Source organism: Tachysurus fulvidraco, chromosome 19 (genome assembly GCF_022655615.1).
Source record: "Tachysurus fulvidraco isolate hzauxx_2018 chromosome 19, HZAU_PFXX_2.0, whole genome shotgun sequence".
Taxonomy (NCBI): Eukaryota; Metazoa; Chordata; class Actinopteri; order Siluriformes; family Bagridae; genus Tachysurus; species Tachysurus fulvidraco.
In genome coordinates, this window is record NC_062536.1 from 7,701,110 (window position 1) to 7,722,629 (window position 21,520).

Here is a 21,520-nt window from a genome sequence, read left to right on the forward strand (position 1 = left end):
AAAGAAATAATTGTTACCTGTTCTACATTATTCACATTAGCTAATAGAAATCGTTAATCTAATCAATGTGTTTGTCTATAAGACTATTTTAGATGATGAAAAAACTATATGAGGGCAGATGAGACTAATAAGCTGTCTTTAAATTATTTCTAGTCATTTTCGTTATAGGCCTGAATGAACCAAATGTTCTACATGTTAACATGACAATTTGTTATCTAATAATATAAAAGCATTAACGCACAACTTTTGATCATGTAGACAGAAGATTGTGTGTTTGACGCTGTTCAGTTTGCTACTAGGGTTAAACTTTGGTGACTTTACTGTCATCTACTGGTTGGGCGTAATTGCTCATTTGACACATGGGGGACCAAATGGAAAGTTCCATTTTTACATTATTTTAAAATAATAATTCATTAATAACTTAACAAATAATTACTCCAAATGCTAATTCAACACTTCAGAAGTCATAGCAAGAGAGTGAATGTATATGAGTGTGCATATTGCCCTGCCATGGACCTGTGTCCCATATTCCAGACGAATTCTCCTGCTTTGTGTTCTGTACATTAAATAATCATGGAAATATTAGACAATTTCTGAACTATTTGTCAGTATATGACATGGATATTATTTTTGTTCTTTTAGGAAATACTTACTAATTTAACATTTATTATTAAATATATTATTAAAAGTTTTTGAGTAAACCATGATGTGTACAGTATTCAGCATTTGTCTGTCAGGAAATACACATGGGTTGGCTAGCTGCAATTGGGGATTAATAATGTCTGACTTACAGACATTAGTTTGTTCTGCAAGCTTATTTTGATCACTTAGACCAGAGATTGTCTGATTATCAGACAATGTGACTAGTTAGCAACAGAGCCTTTGTTTACTAGCTTATCTGCTAATGATAAAACATCAAGCCCTGTGCTATGCCTTATTCCTGAAGTAACAACAAAACCTACTAAGAACTGAAAAAGGCTATGGATTGCTTTTAATTACAAAAACACACCATGGCTGCCATGATCATTCTGCAGTCAGTACATTGACGGTACATGTCCATAATCACATGCTACGTGTCCATTCAGAGGGATATAACTGATTGATTTAGGCCAATGATGAAACGTTTCTATACTGATGGGAGTGGTTTCTTGAACAGCGACTCCGGCCCATCCACAAGACACGAGGCCACGATGGGCATGAAAATGTTGTAAATCATATGCTATATCCTTTACACATGTCAGATCTCAGTAGAATCTCTAATAATCCGTTTTTCTGTTACAATTCTCTCTCAGTTTAGCAAGAACGGTATTTATCCAGTGGCATTAATACAGTTCCAGCGACTAGTAGAATTTATGTACAGTAAAGACTCAGTGAAGGTGTTCGGATGTCACAAATATTTTCTATTTTCTATTTATTTATTTTATATTTATATTAATACCAATTTGCTGTACGTGTTGTGATGCTGTATGTTTTCTTCAATGACGGTAGTTCATGATAAAACAAATAGCACATTCTTTTGGATAGTAATGTACTCATACTGTATCACTTTACAAATTTCATTTTGAAAGCAACTGAGTCAATACAGCTCACGGTAGTAGACTAAAACCTTTAAACAACTGTACTGTAAAACATAATTCTAAAATGACTTCTTTTTTTTTTTAATTAATATTTATTACGTCCATTATGCGTATCAACGTCAATTAAAGTGCTAATCAGTTGTAAACATTCAGTTCTCTGCAGCTACACTATTTACACTACACAGGTCAAGTTTCAAAGGTTTCCCCTTCACTTAAAGCACTTTTTTGTGTCATACGCAACCTGACAAATATTGATGAGGCTCAGAGGGCTGGAGTTTGCTGGCTGATAGTTTCCCTCGGAGTGTGTGAGAGTGTTTGAGTGTGAATCACTGGCCATTTTGCCTTATTGCTGGACAGATTTCTCTTCGGTTTGGCCACCATGAAACTCCCAGCACTGCTGCTGGTTGCCCTGCTCGTCGTACAAAGCTTGGCTTTCGAATTCATTATTGATGGAGAATGGGAAGATGATGTGGTGAGTGTGAGAAGGAGAGACTTTCAGAATTGAGTACTGGCTCTGTTTATGTGGCAGATTTTTACATTGTTGTGTTTTCCTTCTTTCTCTAGTCAGATCATGATCATCTTAAAGAAAGTCCCAGATTCAGAGTAAGGTTTTTTTTATGTTTTTATTTTTGTACTTTCTACTTTATTATTACTGTCTGTACAGTGACAGAAGTGATTGTAGACAAAATACTACAAAATATAATAATACAAAATCTCATCAAGTAATGATACTGCAATATTTAAATAAGATGAATGTGTTTTATATAGTACAAGAATCATTCCTTGTTATAGATTGTATTACGGAGTTGCTGAGGAGTCATGGCGATTTTAGTTTAATAAGGCGTGGCCATGAATTAATATATTTACAGGTCACAAACTATTCAAAGTTCATCAAAGCCACAACCTATAATATAGTCACGAGATACCAAACTCCTGCCAACAAATTATGTAACTTCAGTGTATTATTTTGCAGGAAAAAAGGTATATTTATTTTGAGCATGCACTGATCTGTGCTAATGATATATCCATGTTGATATATAAAGAGATTTTCTGAAGTACATTACCGTATGGGCTCAACATATAAATCTGTAATCACACCATATTAAGATATCACCTCGGCACCTCCGTTATCGTTATATTACAAAAGTATTAACTGCTTATAAAGTCTTATCATGGTCCTGATTATTACTGAAAGATTTCAGTCTTTTTTTAATCAAGTGCAAAAGTATATGCACTACAAATAACTCTTTTTATTCCATCATTTATCGATAACAAATTCGGTGTCAATTTGTCGGATTGTATTTCCGATACAAAAGTTATATTAATTATCTTTAATTAATAAGATTAACAAGATACTGTTAAGTAGCACAATAGTGTCAGTATTGGTGATAGTCGTTAACAGTTCTGTTTGTTTTCAAATACTGCATTTTCTGATTATCACCTGAGTATTTTGTTTTAAAAAACTTCTTGGTAGCGCAGTCAGACTTTTGGACCCGCAGCTTGACAGCAGTCGTCAATATGTTAGTGTTCACAACACAGACCAAGCACTGATTATAGCTGCTAGCAGTAGCTTAATGAGCTCAATATACACTTCAGAATGTCACAGCTTATACCTGTCTGTGCCTGCTTTCCTATTTGCAAGGAATATTTTATGAACTTTGGTGTCTTTTGCTTTTTTTCTAGAGAAACGTATTGATCAGTGAAGAGGAGGAGGACTTTGAGGTAGCTGTCATTTTGTCGTTTGACCTCGTTTCTATGAATCTCTCTGTACTAATGCACTAATCGATGGCCGTGTTTGCAGAGCCCTGAGCATCACGGCGGTTATTGACTTCTGTTCTGTATCTTTGTAAAGATAACATTTTGAACCAGAACCACTTCTTAGCTTTAGTTTTATTGGCATGTTATATGTTATTTAATTGTGACAAAAGAATTATGCTTATTTATTGGGTATGATGTGTGAGGTTTAAGTTGCACAGGCTGACCGGTATGACTTTAACAATGCCTACACTGATCGAGTTGAATTCCATTCGATTTGAATAGATTTGAAACTTACATTAAACTCATGACCTGCCAGTTTGTGCAGAAGATATGAAGTGAATATATCATAAGATCATTATGTCTATTTCTGAGAATTATTGACTAATATTAAGCTTTTCATTGGCTTGTTTATTAGCAGCTAATTTAGCTTTATTTCTAGAAATAATAAATACTTGAAATAATCACTTAAAGTTAATTAATTAATCACATTTATATTTAAATAAATAAATGAAAAAATAATACATTGAAATTATCTACCAATAAAATTAGTTCATCTGAGAAAGAGAAATATTTGTTACATTTTTCTAAATTTAAAATGTTTTTGCTAAGATTTTTTTTTTCAGAATGAGTCTATGTGATATATTTTATGGCTATTTTTATATACTCTGTGTGTCTGTAATGCTTGTAGGCTGTTCGTGGAGATGATATCACGGTTAAGAGCTATATGGTTGAGAGCAGGATCACATCACGGTTTGCTTACACCACTGTTAGGAGCTCGGTGGTGAACTCAGGGCCCAATGCACAGAGTATCGGCTTCAACGTGCAGATCCCTAAACAAGCCTTTATCAACAACTTCACCATGTAAAATGACTTGCACCACCCACACACAAGCTTTTTATATTGTGTATCGAAAGAAAAAAACATGTCCTTCACTACATCAGCTGCTATATAAATTATACAGCTCTGTGGTATCATTAATTTTCATTAACTTTGTGACCCTTGGGCAAGTCTAATATTTTACACTTCTCACTCATAATTACATCCTTTTCATATTATCGTCAATGCAGGTACTGAATAATTCAGTAGATACCTCACATCATACAACCATATTATAATAATAAATAATGAATGAGCTGTGATTTTTAGGGGTTAATCAATTAAGAATTTACATACATATACTTTACATCTCTCTTGTCCCATTTTGTTATATTATTCCATTCTAAGTTGATGAATGCTAAGATGATAACTGTTAAATATTTTTGTTCTGTCGTGGACAGGAGTGTGAACGGGATCACATTTGTCGGCTCAGTCAAGGAGAAAACTGTTGCTCGTAACCTTTACGCTCAAGCCAAAGCCCGTGGCAAAGCTGCAGGCATAGTCAGGTATTACGCACAATACACCAGGGCTAAAAGTCCTACATGTCTCACTCAGATTTTCTTTCTATTCCTGATTATTCTTCTTTCACTCCATCCTGTTGTCCATCCTTCAGTACTTACATTGATTTATCTCCTACTCTGTCTACTTGGACATCTATCTAATTATCTTTAAAATTTAATTCTTAAAATATCCATTCATCTATCTACTGTATCTATCCCTATGTCTCATTCCTCTCCACACATTACCACATATATATGTATATGTATATTAAATATATGTGTGTGTGTATATTGCTCCATTCATTCTGCCATCAATCCTTCTATCCACCCACCTGTTCATTCATCTATCCATAAAAAATCATCCGCATATCTATACCTTTCTCAATCCTGTCATCCATCTATCCATCCCTCTGTCTTTTTTCTCATTCACTCACCCATCCATTAATTTATCCATAAAATGTCACACACAAATTCATTCCTCTGTCCATTTTGTTATACATCAATCCATCTATCCATCAATCCATCCATCTATCCATCCATCTATCCATTGCCACTCACACATGTAAATGTTACATATGCCAAGGATTGATTTGTCCCATCCTTCCATCATCTCTCTCTCTCTCTCTCTCTCTCTCTCTCTCTCTCTCTCTCTCTCTCTCTCTCTCTCTCTCTCTCTCTCTCTCTCTCTCTCTCTCTCTCTCTCAGGACTAACTCTCAGGCCATGGAGACTTTTAAAACGGAGGTCCATGTACCAGCGGGCAGTAAGGTGGAGTTTGAGCTGCACTATCAGGAGATGATGCAGAGGAAACTGGGTTCCTACACACACACTCTGCACATACAGCCAGGTCGCCTTGTGCCCCACCTGCAGGTCTCTCTCTCTCTCTCTCTCTCTCTCTCTCTCTCTCTCTCTCTCTCTCTCTCTCTCTCTCTCTCAATCTCTCTCTCTCTCTCTCTCTCTCTCTCTCTCACACACACACACACACACACACACACACACACACACACACACACACACACACACACACACACACATACACACACACACACACACACACACAGAAGCAATGCATATTTTCTGTCCAGTTCTCGATGATATCTATAAATAGTTTTGTAAATGGTGTTTTCTCAGGTTGATGTTTACATATATGAGCCTAAAGGCATCCAGTTTGTGGAGGCACCAAATACACTGGGTGAGCATTTTAAAGACCTGACTAAGATTACACACACAAGGGAGAAAGCCCATGTGGTGTTTAAACCTAACCTGCAGCAACAGCGCAAGTGTAGCACTTGTACAGAGAGCGCTGTGGATGGCGTATTTACTGTCCGATACGATGTGGAGAGGGAAGGCAATGCAGGAGAATTGCTGGTAAGGAAAAAAATAATGTCTTTATAATTAATATATGCATTCATATAATATACATGACTTTCAAATCAAAACTATGTAAGATTCTGACATTTCTTTTAATATTATGTGACACATTTTGCAATAAAATGTTTACTCATTATTATTATTATTATTATTAATTTTGTTTTTTATTTTTTAATTACACAAAATATAAAAAAGAAATATATATAATTCTCTGCCTCTGTATTCCCTCTTTCAGGTGTCTGATGGACATTTTATTAATTTTTTTGCGCCGTCTGAACTCTCTTCTCTATCCAAAAACATTGTGTTTGTAATCGATGTGAGCGGCAGCATGTGGGGCCTGAAGATGAAGCAGGTGGGATCACTGCGTTCATAACACAGCACACTGTGTACTTTGATACATTGACCAGGGAATACAGAATGTGATACTGGAGCCTCCTTGGGGTTGGAGTGCAAACTAAATTTGTTAGTAGAGCAAAAATAAGGCCATTCTGTATATATATATATATATATATATATATATATATATATATATATATATATATATATATATATATATATATATTGACGGGTCATGAGCAAGGACCTTATACCTCAATTGCTCAGTTGTATAAATTGAAAAAAATAAATAAATAAATAAGTGACAATAATTTATTTCACATAAACCAGACATATTATTACAATGACTGCTATAGGTTTATATGTGTATTTACTAAAGAATCATTATTTACCACATGCTTAACAGCTCCTAAATCACACACTGCTTTTTCATAATGCCTACATTCACACATCACAGTTAATTACACATGGTGACATTTGGGTGACAATATCTTGTGTCACAAATTCCTGTGTTTAGTTGATCTTTTCGGTATTTCCTTGAAATTTCTCATAGACAGTGGAGGCCATGAAGACTATTCTGGAAAGCCTGACTATGGATGACTCTTTTAGCATCATTGACTTCAATCATAACGTTCGTTGCTGGAGTGAGGATCTGGTCCCAGGAACCACTATACAAGTGGAAGAGGCCAAGAAATACATCAATGACATCAAACCGAATGGAGGTGAGAGAGAGAGAGCGTGAAAGAAGTCATTGCCTTTTGCTTATCCTTAGCTTGCTACTAAGCCAATGGCGCAAGGACCATGAATTTGCTCATCACCTGACTTCTTGGCTTGTATTTGTAACCATTTTTAAAAATTAAGATTTTAAGATATTAAGATTAAGATATTAAGATTATAAATTTTTTCAATCATTGCTCTAGTTGTTTATTCATTTAAGAATTGTTTTTTTCCTTAAAGAAGGTGAACATCTGTAGCTGGAAAAGTAAAAAAAAAAAAGTAAAGTAAATAAATAAATAAATAAATAAATAAATAAAAGACAGTAAGTAATTTTAAGACAGTAATTTGAAATTAAATGACCAATAAATGAGGTGAAAGTCAATAAAAGTATCTTAAATAAATAAGTCATGAAATTTCTTTATTTCACATTGACCTCAGGCACCAACATCAACGAGGCTTTGCTGAAAGCAGTGCAGATGCTTGTGAAGGCACAAAATCAGGGCTTGATCGATCAGCGCTCCATCTCTATGATCATCCTGGTGTCTGATGGAGATCCCACAGTGGGTGAGGATTCTTCACACACACAGCACACCCCTATGTTGTGTGTACAACATACACACATTTAACAGCTTTACAAATGCCCTAACAGTTGCATTCTTCTCTCACATTCCACCTGTTCCATTCCATGCAATGTAGGAGAGATAAAGCTTAGCACAATTCAGAAGAACGTAAAACGTGCCATGCGTCAGGATTTCTCTCTCTTCACTCTCGGCATCGGCTTTGATGTGGATTTCGATTTTCTGGAACGCATTGCCATGGAAAACAGGGGCATGGCCCAAAGGATCTTTGCTAATCATGACGCTTCAGAGCAGCTGAAGGTAACAAGAGCCACTTTTTTTTCATCTGCATAACAGCATGTTATATCACTATATCTCTGTTAGCACTGTTTTAGCACTCTGTTAACACTTTGTTATATCTCTGTTATAAGTTAGAGTTTTTACCTTCACTTACATTATAGTTGCTCCAGTTGCAGTAGATTCTACTTTACCAGCCTTTCTTTTTTTCTCTCTCTTGAAGTTAATAAGACAAAATAAATGCAGACTGTCATGTTGTGAGAAACTATAATGCACAAACTCTTCTATCCTGTCTATTCTCTCATGGTGGAAGACATACTATCTGTTACTAAGCACACGATTATATCATTTTCTTTGTTAATCAGCAACCCATTTGATAATCTGTTTATTATTAAACCTTATTTATGCTGGAGCATCTGTCATACAAGTCGCTGGTATATATGAGCTGTTAATATAGGAGCTGTTAATATAGGATTAGAAGTTTCACATTAATATAAACCTATACTTTTTATTACAGCTAGAACTAATGTTATGGCCATGTGATTAATAAATCCACTCCTTCTTATTCGAGACTTCAGCCACAGTGTGATCTAATTATATGTTTTGTCTGACTGTCTGTAGACCTTCTACAGCCAGGTGTCATCACCTCTTCTGAAGAGTATTACTATCCAGTTCCCCGAGGACTCGGTTACGGACGTCACTCAGAATCAGTTTGACAAGTTCTTCAAAGGCTCAGAGCTGGTCGTTGCTGGCAAACTCAAGCCCAGTGGGTCACCTACATTGCAGAGCTTCACCACTGCCTCAGCTGTGAGCCCCCTTTTGACTCATAACTAATATTTTAGCACCAGGGGCCTATAGTGGAAGAATTAATGTATGTGGTCAGAGAAAGAATATTGTTTATAACAGACTTGTTAATAGAGGATCACACACAGTCCCGTAGTTATCAAAGCAATGCAGAAATATAATTTTCTTTCATTTACAAAACAATAATCAGACCATTTAAACAGATTTTTAGCATATTTACAGTAAGCAGCTAGCCTGTTGTCCCTGCGAGTAAGATCATTCTGTCTTTTCATTTACATAATTATCAGTCATTAATAATATCCAGTGTATTTCCAAACCATGTCGCAAAAAATCTGAACCAAACCAAAATCTGCCTAAACCTCGCAACCTTTCTTCATTTTTGAAATTACATCAGCTAATGTTGTAATGTTAAAGTTGTAATAATACATGTACAAGTTCACCGTTTCCAGTATTCTTGTTTCACGTTTCCAGTAAGGTTTGTAGATGTAAAATTTAATATTTCTGTCCTGTCAAGGCCGCCATTGACCTAAACATTGAGGCAGAAGCAGACCTCCAGGAACTTGACGCGCTGCTCAGCCAAAATCAGCATTCATTTGCTGGCTTCGCCCGCCAGATGTGGGCCTACATTACTGTCAAACAGCTGATGGCCGAGCGGTGAGATGACAGCAGTGTTAATGGTTTTTTGTTTTCTTTGGTAAACACTGAGCCTAATTAGTTCATGTGAATGTCTCTGTGTGCAGCTCTGTGGCACCTTCAGCGTCAAAGAAGAGGAAAATCACACAGCGGCTTATTGCCCTGTCCGTGGAGCATCAGTTTGTCACTCCTGTTACTGCTTTACTTGTGGAGAGTGAAGACGACCCTGCTGAAAGACTGCTGGCCGACTCACCCAGGGACCCGAGACATGGCTGCTGCCTTGGCGTTAATAGTATTGATCTTATTGTTATTAATAATCATAATCATCCTCATAATCTTTTAACGATGATGATTAGTTTTACACATGCATATACTGTATGTACCGTATACTACTCATTAACTCTATTTAACATTTTGCAAATGAAACAGTACCTTTTAATTTGTATATAATCTTGTGTCTATCAATGTTTGGTAAGTACGCATGCAAATTCTGCTCAGATGTGATTCAAGAACACCTTACAATACAGTTTCACAGCAGCACACAAGAAATCATTGTCCCTTTTCCTCTTTAGTCCTTGACTGTCTAAAATAACAGAACTCTGACCCTGTGAACCTCAGAGGAGACCTAAATAGCTCATAGAAATGTTTATGTTTTAGATACTGAGGTATTGGAATAGAGTTATATTAGGTAGAAGAGCTCTAGGTGAAAAGTAAGGTTTTGCATTTTAGAATGAATATTTTTTTTTAGTAATAAGATAGGTGTTAATGAAGAACTACTCATTATTTGCTGCTTAGTTCCTGTATGTTACCTATGAGTTTATGGTTTATATGAGCAGTTTAATTTAGGATTTCTCTCTCTGTAATTCTCACCCCTCTCTTTCTTCCTCTGTAGGTGTACCTGTTGTCCACAGGCCGGATAAACAAGTGCTTGTGCACGGTAATCCTCCTACATCTCTTCCTCCATGGGCAGTCCTTAGTGTAACACCAGGTCCGAGCCAAGTTAAAGGAGAGAAGGAGACAATCACTTCTGGTACGTTTACTTCATGGTGACTACATGGAATACATGTTAAGGATTCCACCGCTTTAAGAACAGGGATATGGAGAATGCAATCTTTACACAGATCATTGATGTACTCTTTATTATGATCACGTTATACTAGCCCTGAATTTGGAAGACATGTTTAAACACTTGAGACAAAATCTGATGACACAGTCCCATTAGGATGTGATTCCTTTAGGATTCAATTCAGGATATTAATACTGTACCTCATTTAAATGTTGCTTATATGTTTGTTTTGTATATCTGCTATGTATCTGTTTGTTTTGTTTGTAACACTAAGTACTTTACCATTAAAACCATTGGTGCTAATAAACCTGCTGTTTACCTACTGCAGTGGAGAACGACCCTCACTTCATTGTGCATTTGCCCCAAAACAACATGGACATCTGTTTCAACATCGACTCCAAGCCGGGACACATCCTCAACTTAGTGTCCGATCCTGGAACAGGTACTACACTCAAATCTTGAAGTCAGATTTATACGCACCAGTTTTTTCCTGCCATTACGAATGGTTCTGGCAAAAAAATATAAAAATGACTTCTTTAAGGGTTGCACTCTTATGTGGCAAAGCAAAGAATTCCCAAAATCTTTAAAAAGTCTATATTACAAAGGCAAAACACTACAGGCGAATAGAGTAACTCTTTCTTTGTTGCAATGATTGTTTTTCTGTTTGAGAACTCTCAGGAAGTTATGATAATTTAAGCAAATTAGGCTTTGCCTTGTTAAATATGCATCAAATCTAGTCTTTGAATGATGTTAGAATGAACATGTTCAAATGAAAATATCTCTCATCAGAAAGTTTGTTTAGATTTTGAGTTTGTTTAACCAAAAAGGTCTATAAAATCTGACATAAATCAAAATTCATCTACTTCTAAATATGGTAGGAATAAATTTAATATGTAACATTTCATAAATGCATAAAATCTATAAATTGCATTTTCTGGTTCCATATATAGAAACGTATGTAAGTTTTCACAGTGTGGTTTATATGGTCTATAAAAGAATTTGACATGACTATTATAATGTTAAAATTATAATATAATCTTGACATACATCATTAATCAAGCTTTTCATGGTCATGATGTGCAACTTTAAAGCATTTTTTTATATTAACATAATGTTGTTTGGATTTGGATAATGCATTTCGTTTCTATAATTACTACGAAAGAAGAAAAAAACAAGTCATCGTTGTTATTTCCATCTGTTAGTATCACCTCATCAGTTCCTGCTTTACAGTACAATTCTATAATATGCTATATTTCTAACGAAGTTATTCTGGTAGTTGGTTGTAAGATGGTTACCTTCGGAAGTCTGAAGTACTGGATTGAAACAGATTTTGTGTATATATAATGCATTATTGTTAGCAATCTTGTAGTTCTAGTATAAAACTACAACTAATACATTTTTATATATCCCTTCATTCAGGGATTGCAATCAATGGCCAGTTGGTGAGTGGGAAGAAAATGAAAAACAACAAACTGAACACATACTTTGGGACCATCTCCATCTATGCCAAAGCAGAGGGGTTGAACATTGTGGTGAGCCCCAGCAGGATCGACCTGATAGAAGGCAAAAATAATCATTCGTTTTCCTGGGGAGCCACAGCTAATCTTATATTAAAGAGGTACTAGAATATTTATTAAAACCACATTTGAGATCTGCATGTACTCTCTACACTGTCAGTGCATGACCTCGTTGAGTAAAACATGCATTCTTTTTGCACATCAGTGCAACAGTTTCCATTGTGAAGGAGAACAAGTTGACTGTGACAATTGATGGGAAGATCTCAGTGATGGTGCTGTTGCATCGTGTATGGAAGAAACATCCATTTAATGTGGATTTTCTGGGATTCTACACACCCAGCACTAACCAGTACTCCTCCCAGGTCCATGGTCTGATCGGTATGTATGCAGTTTTAAAATTCTTTATTTTGTGTAAGGCAGAAACATGGAAAAATATTTTGGTCAAATTCCGTATGTTCATCATCACCAGTACTGTACATTATCATTATGTTAACAAATATGCTTTTTTACTAAATGTCTGATAGGAAAAACTGCATAAAATTGTTGGTAAATTCTGCACCATCAGTGTGATTTGGGTGACAGAAACTATTGGTCATTTACTTTTGTCTGTTATTTGTGTTGGCATGAAGCAGTACGAAGCTGTGAACATGGAGCAATTCATTTCAGTTACCCAATGAGTAACTTTCCTCCTTAGTGTCTTACTATATTGATAGATTGGTGGCATGCTGTAGCCTAGTGGTTAAGGTTTTGGGCTACCAATCGGATGCATTGTTTGAGGAATGCATCAGAAAGTGCTATAAACCTTTCTACCAATTTTGCTATATGATCTCAACTACTTCTACATGGAAAGTGTGGAGCATAAAGAAGTAAAACAGAAGGTCAAGTATTCAGTGTGGTTCTGTGACTGAGTGAAGGACCATCACACCACTTGGGTCACTCAGGTTGACAAGATTAGCCGTAGAAGCAGCATTTACGTATCTGCTATGTCTCATGAACTCGTAAGGTGGGAACTTTTAGTAGTTGGCAAGAAAACAAGTACAAGGGAAAACTCCATTCGTTTTGGAAGGAGGTTTGAGGTGGTCTACTGTATAACCTGTTTTTATTTTCTGGTTCAAAAGATGATTCAGCATAAAACAGTAGGATAGTTAAATTAAAAATAATGGCCAACAAAGTGTCATAATATCATAAAGATTCTGAACGATGACAGGCATTGTCTCAGTTACACAATGTCTACAGAATTCTTGACATGTATGCTTGACATTGTCCTGTACTCTTACAGTACATGATTGTTTTAGCAGTACATGATTGTGTAAATATGGTCCTAAATTGTTATTTATGACCAATGTGGTGGTTACATTCCAAAACGGTTACATAGTGTTTCACAAGCCTTAATTGTCCTTAATGTGATTACATTAATTAAATTAACTAAATGTATGGTAGAAGTCTCTAAACATGAGAGTCACAGACTCGCTCTAGTCACTTACATTTCTGGATGTAAGAATGAACAAGCAAACAAACAAAAAGCAAATCTAATCTTTAATATTACAATCATTTGATTCGTATCGGATTCTGAAGTTCACTCGAGAAAAAGAGAAAAAAAAGTGCAGCTGAGAATCACTAAACGCAATAAATAAATTCACTTGAACTAAAAGAAAAGTTTTTAGCCAGGACATGCGCTACCATGCATGTGTCTTTGATAAGCCAATGTTTCACCTTGTGTACAACAGGGCAGTTTTCAAACGAGCCCAGCGTTAAGGTGTATGACCTACACGAAGGAACAGACCCCGAGAAGAAACAGGCCACTATGGAAGTGAAGGGGAACAAGCTCACGGTCACCAGGTAATACACACCACACTCTCTACTAGGGCTGTTTTTTTGTTTGTTTTTTTCTCGCTCACAAATAATATTATTTTTGGTTATAACCCCTCTGTTGTTTCCAAAATATAAACACAATATCAGCCTAATTAAAACCATGACCCTGACCAGCATAGTACTAGTTATGATGGCTAATTTGGTTAATGTGACCCTCTACCAGAAAATACATTTACATAGCAATAGGCACTGCACTCACCAAATGTCCACACTTTAAATGTGCCCAGATATGTGAAAGTAGTGGACGCCTTACAGCCAAACTACAGTCTGAGATGCAGCATAATTAACAGTAACAGTTATTTATCATTCAGAAACTTTATATGTAATTATAATTAATTGGACTAAGGAATCACAGAATCCAAAAAAACACAACATGGACACACGACACATCAAAACACTCAGTACAATGAGGGGAACTGCCTCACAGGTAATCTGATGATGTCACGTAACGTCACGTGCAGCCCTTCACCCAAAGTATGCAGAATCAAAAAATTACCACAACATGGACCTGATTCCAGTCATTTTAAATTATCGTTTCAATTAAATTCATCTGCATTAAGAAGAATGAGTAAATTGATGACTGAATACGAGTCCACAAAAATGACAATACTTTGTGTACTTTGGTATTCAGGTCTAAATTCACTTTTGAATTTGGATTTTAAAAGAAAAAAACAAAATGTTTTTATGCATGTTTATGTTCCCTCTCGCAACCTTCTATCAGTTGTAGTGTCCACTCAGCAAATCACAAGGTCCATCATCTAGAACCTTCAGACTGACCTTCCAAACTTCTAATCTCAAACCAGACAGCTTAATCACTCACCATCACCCAAAAAAAAAAAAACTTGCCTCTTCCATGCACATTTAACTAACCCCTAACTTGAGAAAATAAACATCTGCACATACACTAGCTCTTACAAATCAACTTTAAGCACCTTGTTCCTCCAGCATTCTGTGTGCTAGCACATATATTGTCCGCGATTTGCTTGCATTTCCTCATTTATAAGGTGTTTTGGATAATAATATCTGCTAAATAAATAAACCAGTGTAGAAAGTACATTATTTACGTTATTTCCTGTCCGGTGTTACAGAAATGATCATAGATTCGTTCTGAGTCTATAAGTTTTATTCTGTTCCTATATTTCTGTAAAGCTGCTTCAAGACAATGTCCATTATCTAATGTCGAAAGGCTAATAATTGAATTAAATGAATAAACAAATGAAGTCAATTAAGGGAAACTTGCGGTATTAGGTCCGTTTATATTTTACACAGAGTATAGTGTTGTGATCTCTGATACTTTATTATTATGCAACATGACCCCAGTACAATACAACTGATGCAGGTGTTTTTCTAAATGCACTAATCTTTTGTGTGTGTGTGTGTGTGTGTGTGTGTGTGTGTGTGTGTGTGTGTGTAAAACAGGGGCAGGCAAAAGGACTACCGGTGGGATAGGAAGCAAGGCACGGATGTGTATTGCTGGTTCATCCATAACAGCGGGAAAGGCTTCATTGATGGCCATTATACCCGCTATATCGTCCCCAACCTGGACAGCTTCCTCCCCCCTGTTTGAGTGTGTACAAGCGTGTTAGCACAAGAAAACTGATCAGGGTCGGTACACATCAGATTTTAAACGAGAGAAGTTGTATAAGAAAATGTATTTTTGAAATTATAAAAGAAAACTGTATAGAAGAAAGAAAACTGCAGCAACGACAGGTGCTTTACATACATACGTACAAATTCCATGAGAAACATAATGTGACATGTTCAGTGTAAATTGATCAGGCTTCCTCTGTATAATTCTCAGTGGGAATCCATTCAGATATATTCTGTCCTTATAATCAAGTACTCTTATTACAGACAATCCTGATATTACCTAATAAAATCAAGGAAAAATAAAACATGGTGTTTAAGGCTGTTTTTCCCCCCAGTTGGATTCAGTACAGAGTACAGAGTTCATGTGATCAGTGAAGACAACTGCAGAAATGTGTGTGTGTGTGTGTGTGTGTGCACACGAGTGTCCCTGTTAAATGCTCTGACACAGTAGAGGGATTCAGGGAAAATGATTGAGACACAGAGTTGGGAGAAAAAAATAAAAATAAAAATCACGCCTGCTTGGAGAAGTCTTCATATGGAATCCCGTCGACTCTCTTTCCCTTCATGGCGCCCTGTGACAAACACAATAAAAGTGCAAATTGATTAGCTTACACCTGCTTGTTAACATATATTAAAAGTTGTTATTAGGGCTGGTAAGCGATTAAAAAATTGAATCTTATTAATTACATGATGTGGCGATTAATTAATCTAATTAATCGCATTTAATTGTACATAAATATTAGTTGAGAATTTCCCCTAAAATGTCATTTAAAATTATTGGGTTTGAGGAAGATTGAACCAATATAACAAAAAAGCAGTTTTTTTTTTATTTAACACAAGCCTATCACTTAGGCTACAATGGCCATAACATCGCAATTCGAAATGCATCCATTAACCCCTTGTCTTCCACAATATTAACAGGCCTATAGTCCATTGCAATCCATTTAGATATTGCGTTAAAAATATTAACACGTTATTTTTTTCGCATAATTAATTAATCTAATTAACGCGTTAAATTACCAGCCCTAGTTGTTATATATACTCCTGAACAAAATCTTAAGACCAGGGAAAATATTAAAGTATTCACACTTCGCACTGGTGGATCATAACCAGGTTGTAAGAACTTCTTCAAAATGCCAAAAGAAGAAACAAGAGCAAGAGACAAAAAAGACCTTAGCCGTTAAAAGTTAAAATCTGTGTAAATATATGACTTTAATGTCATTGACCTTCAGACAGTCACACGGTCATGACTCTCCTGATGGCAAAAGAAAAAGGCTTTCTGCTTTTCGACATGGCAGGATTGTTGAGCTGCACAAGCGAGGGCTCTCGCAATGTGCTATTGCTGCCAAGGTTGGACACAGCAAGACAGTCATTTTAAATTTCTTAAAAGATTGAGAGTTATAGGACAAAAATAATCAAGTGGTAAACCCAAAAAAATTTCCCCTGCACTGAGCCAGACCATCCAACGAGCTGTCCGTTGATCCACAACACAAAGAAAAAAAATGACGAAAAAAAAATGTAACCTAAAATGGTCGTGATGGCTTCCAACGATACCCCACTGGAGATGTTTTCTACCCAGCACAGTGGAGGAGGCTCTATCATGACCTGTGGTACTTTTTAATTCAACTGGAAAATTGAGCTTCAGGTTGTGCAGGGCGTCAAACTGCGGCTGGTTACGTGGACATGTTGCAGCAGGCATCCCTCTTGACTGAGGGCCCTCGTCTGTGTGGTAATGACTGGGTCTTTCAACAGGACAACGCTGCAATTCACACCCGTCTCTGACGAAGGACTTCTTCCAGGACAGTAACATTGCACTTCTGGACCATCCTGCATATTCCTCTGATCTAACTCCCCTTGAGAATATTTGGAGATGGATGGCAAGGAAAGTTTACAAAAATCTTCACCACACAGAGCAACGTTCTCACCAGCCACCAGGAGCTGCATCAAGCATGCCGAAAGCAGTGTTTAAAGTTATCAACAAGACCCGTTGGGCTACTCACTACAACCTGGTTATGATCCACCAGCGCAAATACTTGGAATGTTTCCCCCAGTCTTAAGATTTTGTTCAGGAATGTATAAATTCAATCCTGTAAAGATGTAATAACATTTTGGTTTCACACATTTTTTTCTCTTGAAGCTCAGACGAAGTCAGTGGTGCAAGTTGTGAAATGTTTACTTATAGAGATATTAGTCTGAAGCTTTGAGGTTAAAGGAGCTAATTAAGAGAAGCATCAAGCAAATAGATTAATAAGGTACATGATTAAATCATCACAACTGGTCTTAAATCTCAAAATGACATGTGAATATTTGGCTTCTGACACCGTGGGCTGATGATATTTATGGTATGACTCAGCACGATATACCACAGGGAACCTTAAGTCTGTACCAGGGAACTCAGGGCTTAAAGGCAGGGGACACACTATATGGAGTGCCAACTCTCTCTCTCTCACACACACACACAAAATGGGCAATTTAGAGACACCAGGCATGAATAAACTCCTTCAATGGCTTGACAGTCAAACACCTGACTGCCACTTTTATTCTTCTGACATTTCACAATATTTTCAGAACAAAATAGAACAGAATAAGAAGCGGTGTTATGATTTCAGTATAAGCTTCCTTCACTCCCAGTGTTTCTATAAGCTCTATGCTTCCCATTTACTCCTTAACCTCTAAGCTCCATTTCGAAAGGAAAGAAGCAATCCTCACACACACAGAGGATGTCTTGGCTGATCGACTTGGCTCGTTAGAAATGGTTTGTAAAACCAAATGGTGCATTAACACTGTCAGAAAGTTTATACCTTACCGAATCTATTGTGAGTTGAGCAGAGAAATTCTTTTCATTGATGCCTTCTAAGATGGCTTCCATGCCCCGATAATGTCCATTCACTATCACAACTCGCTTACCTGTGTGTGTGAGAGAGAGAGAGAGGGAGAGAGAGAGAGATTATTAACCATGCTATACGGAATAGAGGCAGATGTTAAATAGCTTGTATTTTAATTTATTCCTTTTATTCTTTGGGAGTTTGTGAGCCATAATCAGATCCAAGCACTAGCCTTTTTCTTCCTAAATGAAATCATATCTAGAAAACAGCCTCGCTATAGCTGTGTTTTGTTACCAGGTGCTGGGATCACTGTCTCCAAGTGGCTTTGGTCCAGTTTGAGTTTGTCTCCTGAGTCAATCAGCTTTACTATAGCTGTGTATTTGTCCTGTACCTCCTGTAAACAAACACACACAGACATTTCTCTCAAACATTTGTTTACACAATATATACACACATATATACACACACACTTTTTGCTGACTGACCCTGATGGCTGCTTTCTTCTTGTAATACTTCTCTCCCAGCCTCTTAGTGATGATCTTCACCACGATGTCTGTCCGGATCCAATTGTCCGACCTCACGGATTTCTTCTTCTTCTCCTCCATCTAGAATGATTAGAACACCACAAAGTCTCCATTAGGAGTGTGCATCTCCTTCTGAGGCCGTATAATCTTCATTGTCTATTAAAGGCAGGGTCTCCGATTTTTGAAAAATGCTTCAGAAAACTGAACAAAAAAACATAACTAACGTGTAGCCAATGAGCGGAAAGGGGCGGGGCTTGTCAATATGTGGCGGAGAGTGTGTTCAGTGCGCATGTGTGACATTAGCAGAAAGAGGTTTTAACATTGACATGGAGGATAAAAACAAAGAAAGAATGCTAAGAAAGACTTACGATAAGGCAAGAAGTAGGACGTGTTAATATAGGATCAGCTTTCCAGCGCTGGAGAGAACTGAAGGAGCGGGAAGTTGGCCACATATTCACAGATTGGAATTTCCCGAGTCAATAACTCCTGAGCTAAAAACTGTCACTACACAAATAACACCTCTTTTCTATCGTAGTAATGTAGAGAGGCAGCTACAACTGCGTTTTGTGTAGTAACAGCGTTTAGCTCAGGAGTTATTGACTGGGGAAACTCAACGTTACTTAAGACGCTGAGGCGCTTTTGTCCTTCTCGATAGGTGAGTAACGTTGGTTTTGCTTTGTTACCCAGAACTAATATATGCCTTTGTCCTTTACATGATTATGCTTGTGTGTCATTTTTGCTTGTTTGTTTATCTGCCATCGTATTGTTCTTCCCTTCAGCTATGATAAAGACACATTTCTTTCCATTATTTGCCTGGGTTACGTATGTTTGTGTGTGCGGAGCTATCAATACAGGGGTGGGACCCATTTGGGTTAGGGGCGTGTTTGTTTTGGTGATTTTATATGTCAACATTGGCTTTCAAACGTTGGGGACACTGCCTTTAATGTAATAGAGCTCTATTTAAAGCATGCGTCGTCATGTGGAAGCAAAAATAAAATATCAAATAAATGTCCCGTACAAAATAAAGGGTGTGTAAATGATAGTATATTGTATATCCTGTGAATTGCGTTGGCTTTTATTGTATCGATCACCAAGACGAAGTCCTGATTGAGATAAATGTCCCACGTTAGCAATGCTTTAATCTCTATATAAGTAGTGAAAAGCTAGACACGGGATAAAATGAACAATATAATGATTAAGAAAAGAGCAGCTAGGCTTTATAGCTATACCTCCATGATCTCATCGAGTGCCGATTTCTTTCTCTTCTCCCTGGAGTCGGCGGTATGAGAATCGTCTTTTCTTTTAGCAGATGCTGCTATTTTAAGGGCATTGGAAGCCAGAGATGTGCTGCGAAACAGGAAGAGGTAGAAAGGTAAAGAAACCCTACACTGTAGTCACTGCATACATTTCTAAGTGGAGTAATGTTACTGTGACTAAATGTACCTTGCTTTCGCTGGGCCTACGGAGGAGCAGCCAGCAGCCAAGTTGAAGGCGACTTTCTCTTCCTCGTTCTCCCTCTTCAGCTCTGTAAACACAGGCTCCTCCTGTTCAAAAAACAAGTTAATGCAAGTTAAAACAAAGGACGGTAGATATAATAACTATAGGCAGTGCTTTCTTTCTCGGTCTCTCTCAATCAGGTACCAACCTATTTACTTTAATCTTTGGTAAAGCTAAAATGACAAGATACCTGAGCATGAACAATAACACTGGGATGTTAAAAAAAATTTCTCCAGTCTAAAGGAATTAAGAATTTTGACTGATTTACATGACTGCTGTAAATAAACGATTAAAAAGCTATTAACAAAGTGTCCCTCTCTCCCTCTCTTTCTATCCCACTCGGTTTATCTCTCTCTGTCCAGCTGTGTCTATCTTTCCCATTCTCTCGGTTTCTCTCTCTCTCTCACTCTCAAACACATACCTCTGCCACCTTGCCCTCTTTGCCTCGCCGAACTTGTTCTTCGATAAACTTGGCACTGCGCTCTTCATCATCCAGGTCTTGCTTCTTCTTCCTCTCCTGCTCTTCCTGTTTGCGGATTGTTTCCGGGTCACGGTCGATGTACTGGATGTACCAGCCTTTGGGAGTCTCGTCCACTTTACAAAAGCCTACACACACACACACACACGCACGCAAGCACAAATAAATTGACCACTCCAATATGATTAAATCAGCCCTGGTCTTATAAAATCACAGAATTCTGGAGGGTATGAAGCTCAGGTCAGCGTTTACCTTCTCTCCCCAGCCATTTGGTGAAATCGGTTAGAGTCTCCCACTGAGTGGAGTTCATGTGAACGTGTTCCCGGTTACTGATGTACTCATTATAGATGATGTTATTGTGAACTCGCTTTGTTCCTTCAGGAAGGAAAACAGACATATGGGCATTACATAATGAAGAAATGCTATGAAGTGTAAAGTCTATATACTATTTTTGACCTTTTTAAGTGTCATCATACCAAAACGTCTTCGCAGAAGCTCCAAAAAGTCAGACTTGAACTCACTGTGATGAAGAAACACAGAGAAAATATTAGGTACATTTTCTAAACTAGAACCAACATGACGTAATGTTCTTCAGCTATGTTCACACATACAGCCATACAGTAATTACTCGTGCATTCGCAAAATTTCCATTGAACCTAATTAATTCGCATTTGCGTTTTTTTTCCACAGATCGGCGAAATTCTCGAAAAACCCTTCAGAAGGGTTT

General features: G+C 37.1%; 2 protein-coding genes across 2 annotated transcripts in view; one reads left to right on the plus strand and one right to left on the minus strand.

The window, feature by feature from the left end:
• Positions 1 to 1,836: 1,836 nt before the first annotated feature.
• itih2 (inter-alpha-trypsin inhibitor heavy chain 2) lies at positions 1,837 to 15,774 on the plus strand. The gene is made up of 20 exons (XM_047804357.1): positions 1,837 to 2,049; positions 2,142 to 2,180; positions 3,261 to 3,299; positions 4,024 to 4,196; positions 4,613 to 4,717; positions 5,417 to 5,579; positions 5,841 to 6,077; positions 6,316 to 6,432; positions 6,970 to 7,138; positions 7,572 to 7,697; positions 7,830 to 8,011; positions 8,609 to 8,794; positions 9,306 to 9,445; positions 9,532 to 9,716; positions 10,317 to 10,454; positions 10,819 to 10,932; positions 11,910 to 12,108; positions 12,213 to 12,385; positions 13,735 to 13,846; positions 15,299 to 15,774. The coding sequence occupies exons 1-20, from the start codon at positions 1,957 to 1,959 to the stop codon at positions 15,444 to 15,446; spliced, it is 2,838 nt and encodes a 945-aa protein (XP_047660313.1). The 5' UTR covers positions 1,837 to 1,956; the 3' UTR covers positions 15,447 to 15,774.
• kin (Kin17 DNA and RNA binding protein) overlaps positions 15,517 to 21,520 on the minus strand; it is an 8,899-nt gene continuing 2,895 nt past the window's right edge. The window contains exons 3-11 of the mRNA XM_027153946.2: positions 21,270 to 21,313; positions 21,046 to 21,168; positions 20,737 to 20,921; positions 20,262 to 20,362; positions 20,048 to 20,165; positions 18,780 to 18,899; positions 18,589 to 18,688; positions 18,276 to 18,376; positions 15,517 to 16,041 (exon numbers count right to left, since the gene is read on the minus strand). Of these exons, the coding sequence (XP_027009747.1) occupies positions 15,979 to 16,041; positions 18,276 to 18,376; positions 18,589 to 18,688; positions 18,780 to 18,899; positions 20,048 to 20,165; positions 20,262 to 20,362; positions 20,737 to 20,921; positions 21,046 to 21,168; positions 21,270 to 21,313 (955 nt within the window). The 3' untranslated portion in view covers positions 15,517 to 15,978. The remainder of the gene's footprint in view (positions 16,042 to 18,275; positions 18,377 to 18,588; positions 18,689 to 18,779; positions 18,900 to 20,047; positions 20,166 to 20,261; positions 20,363 to 20,736; positions 20,922 to 21,045; positions 21,169 to 21,269; positions 21,314 to 21,520) is intronic.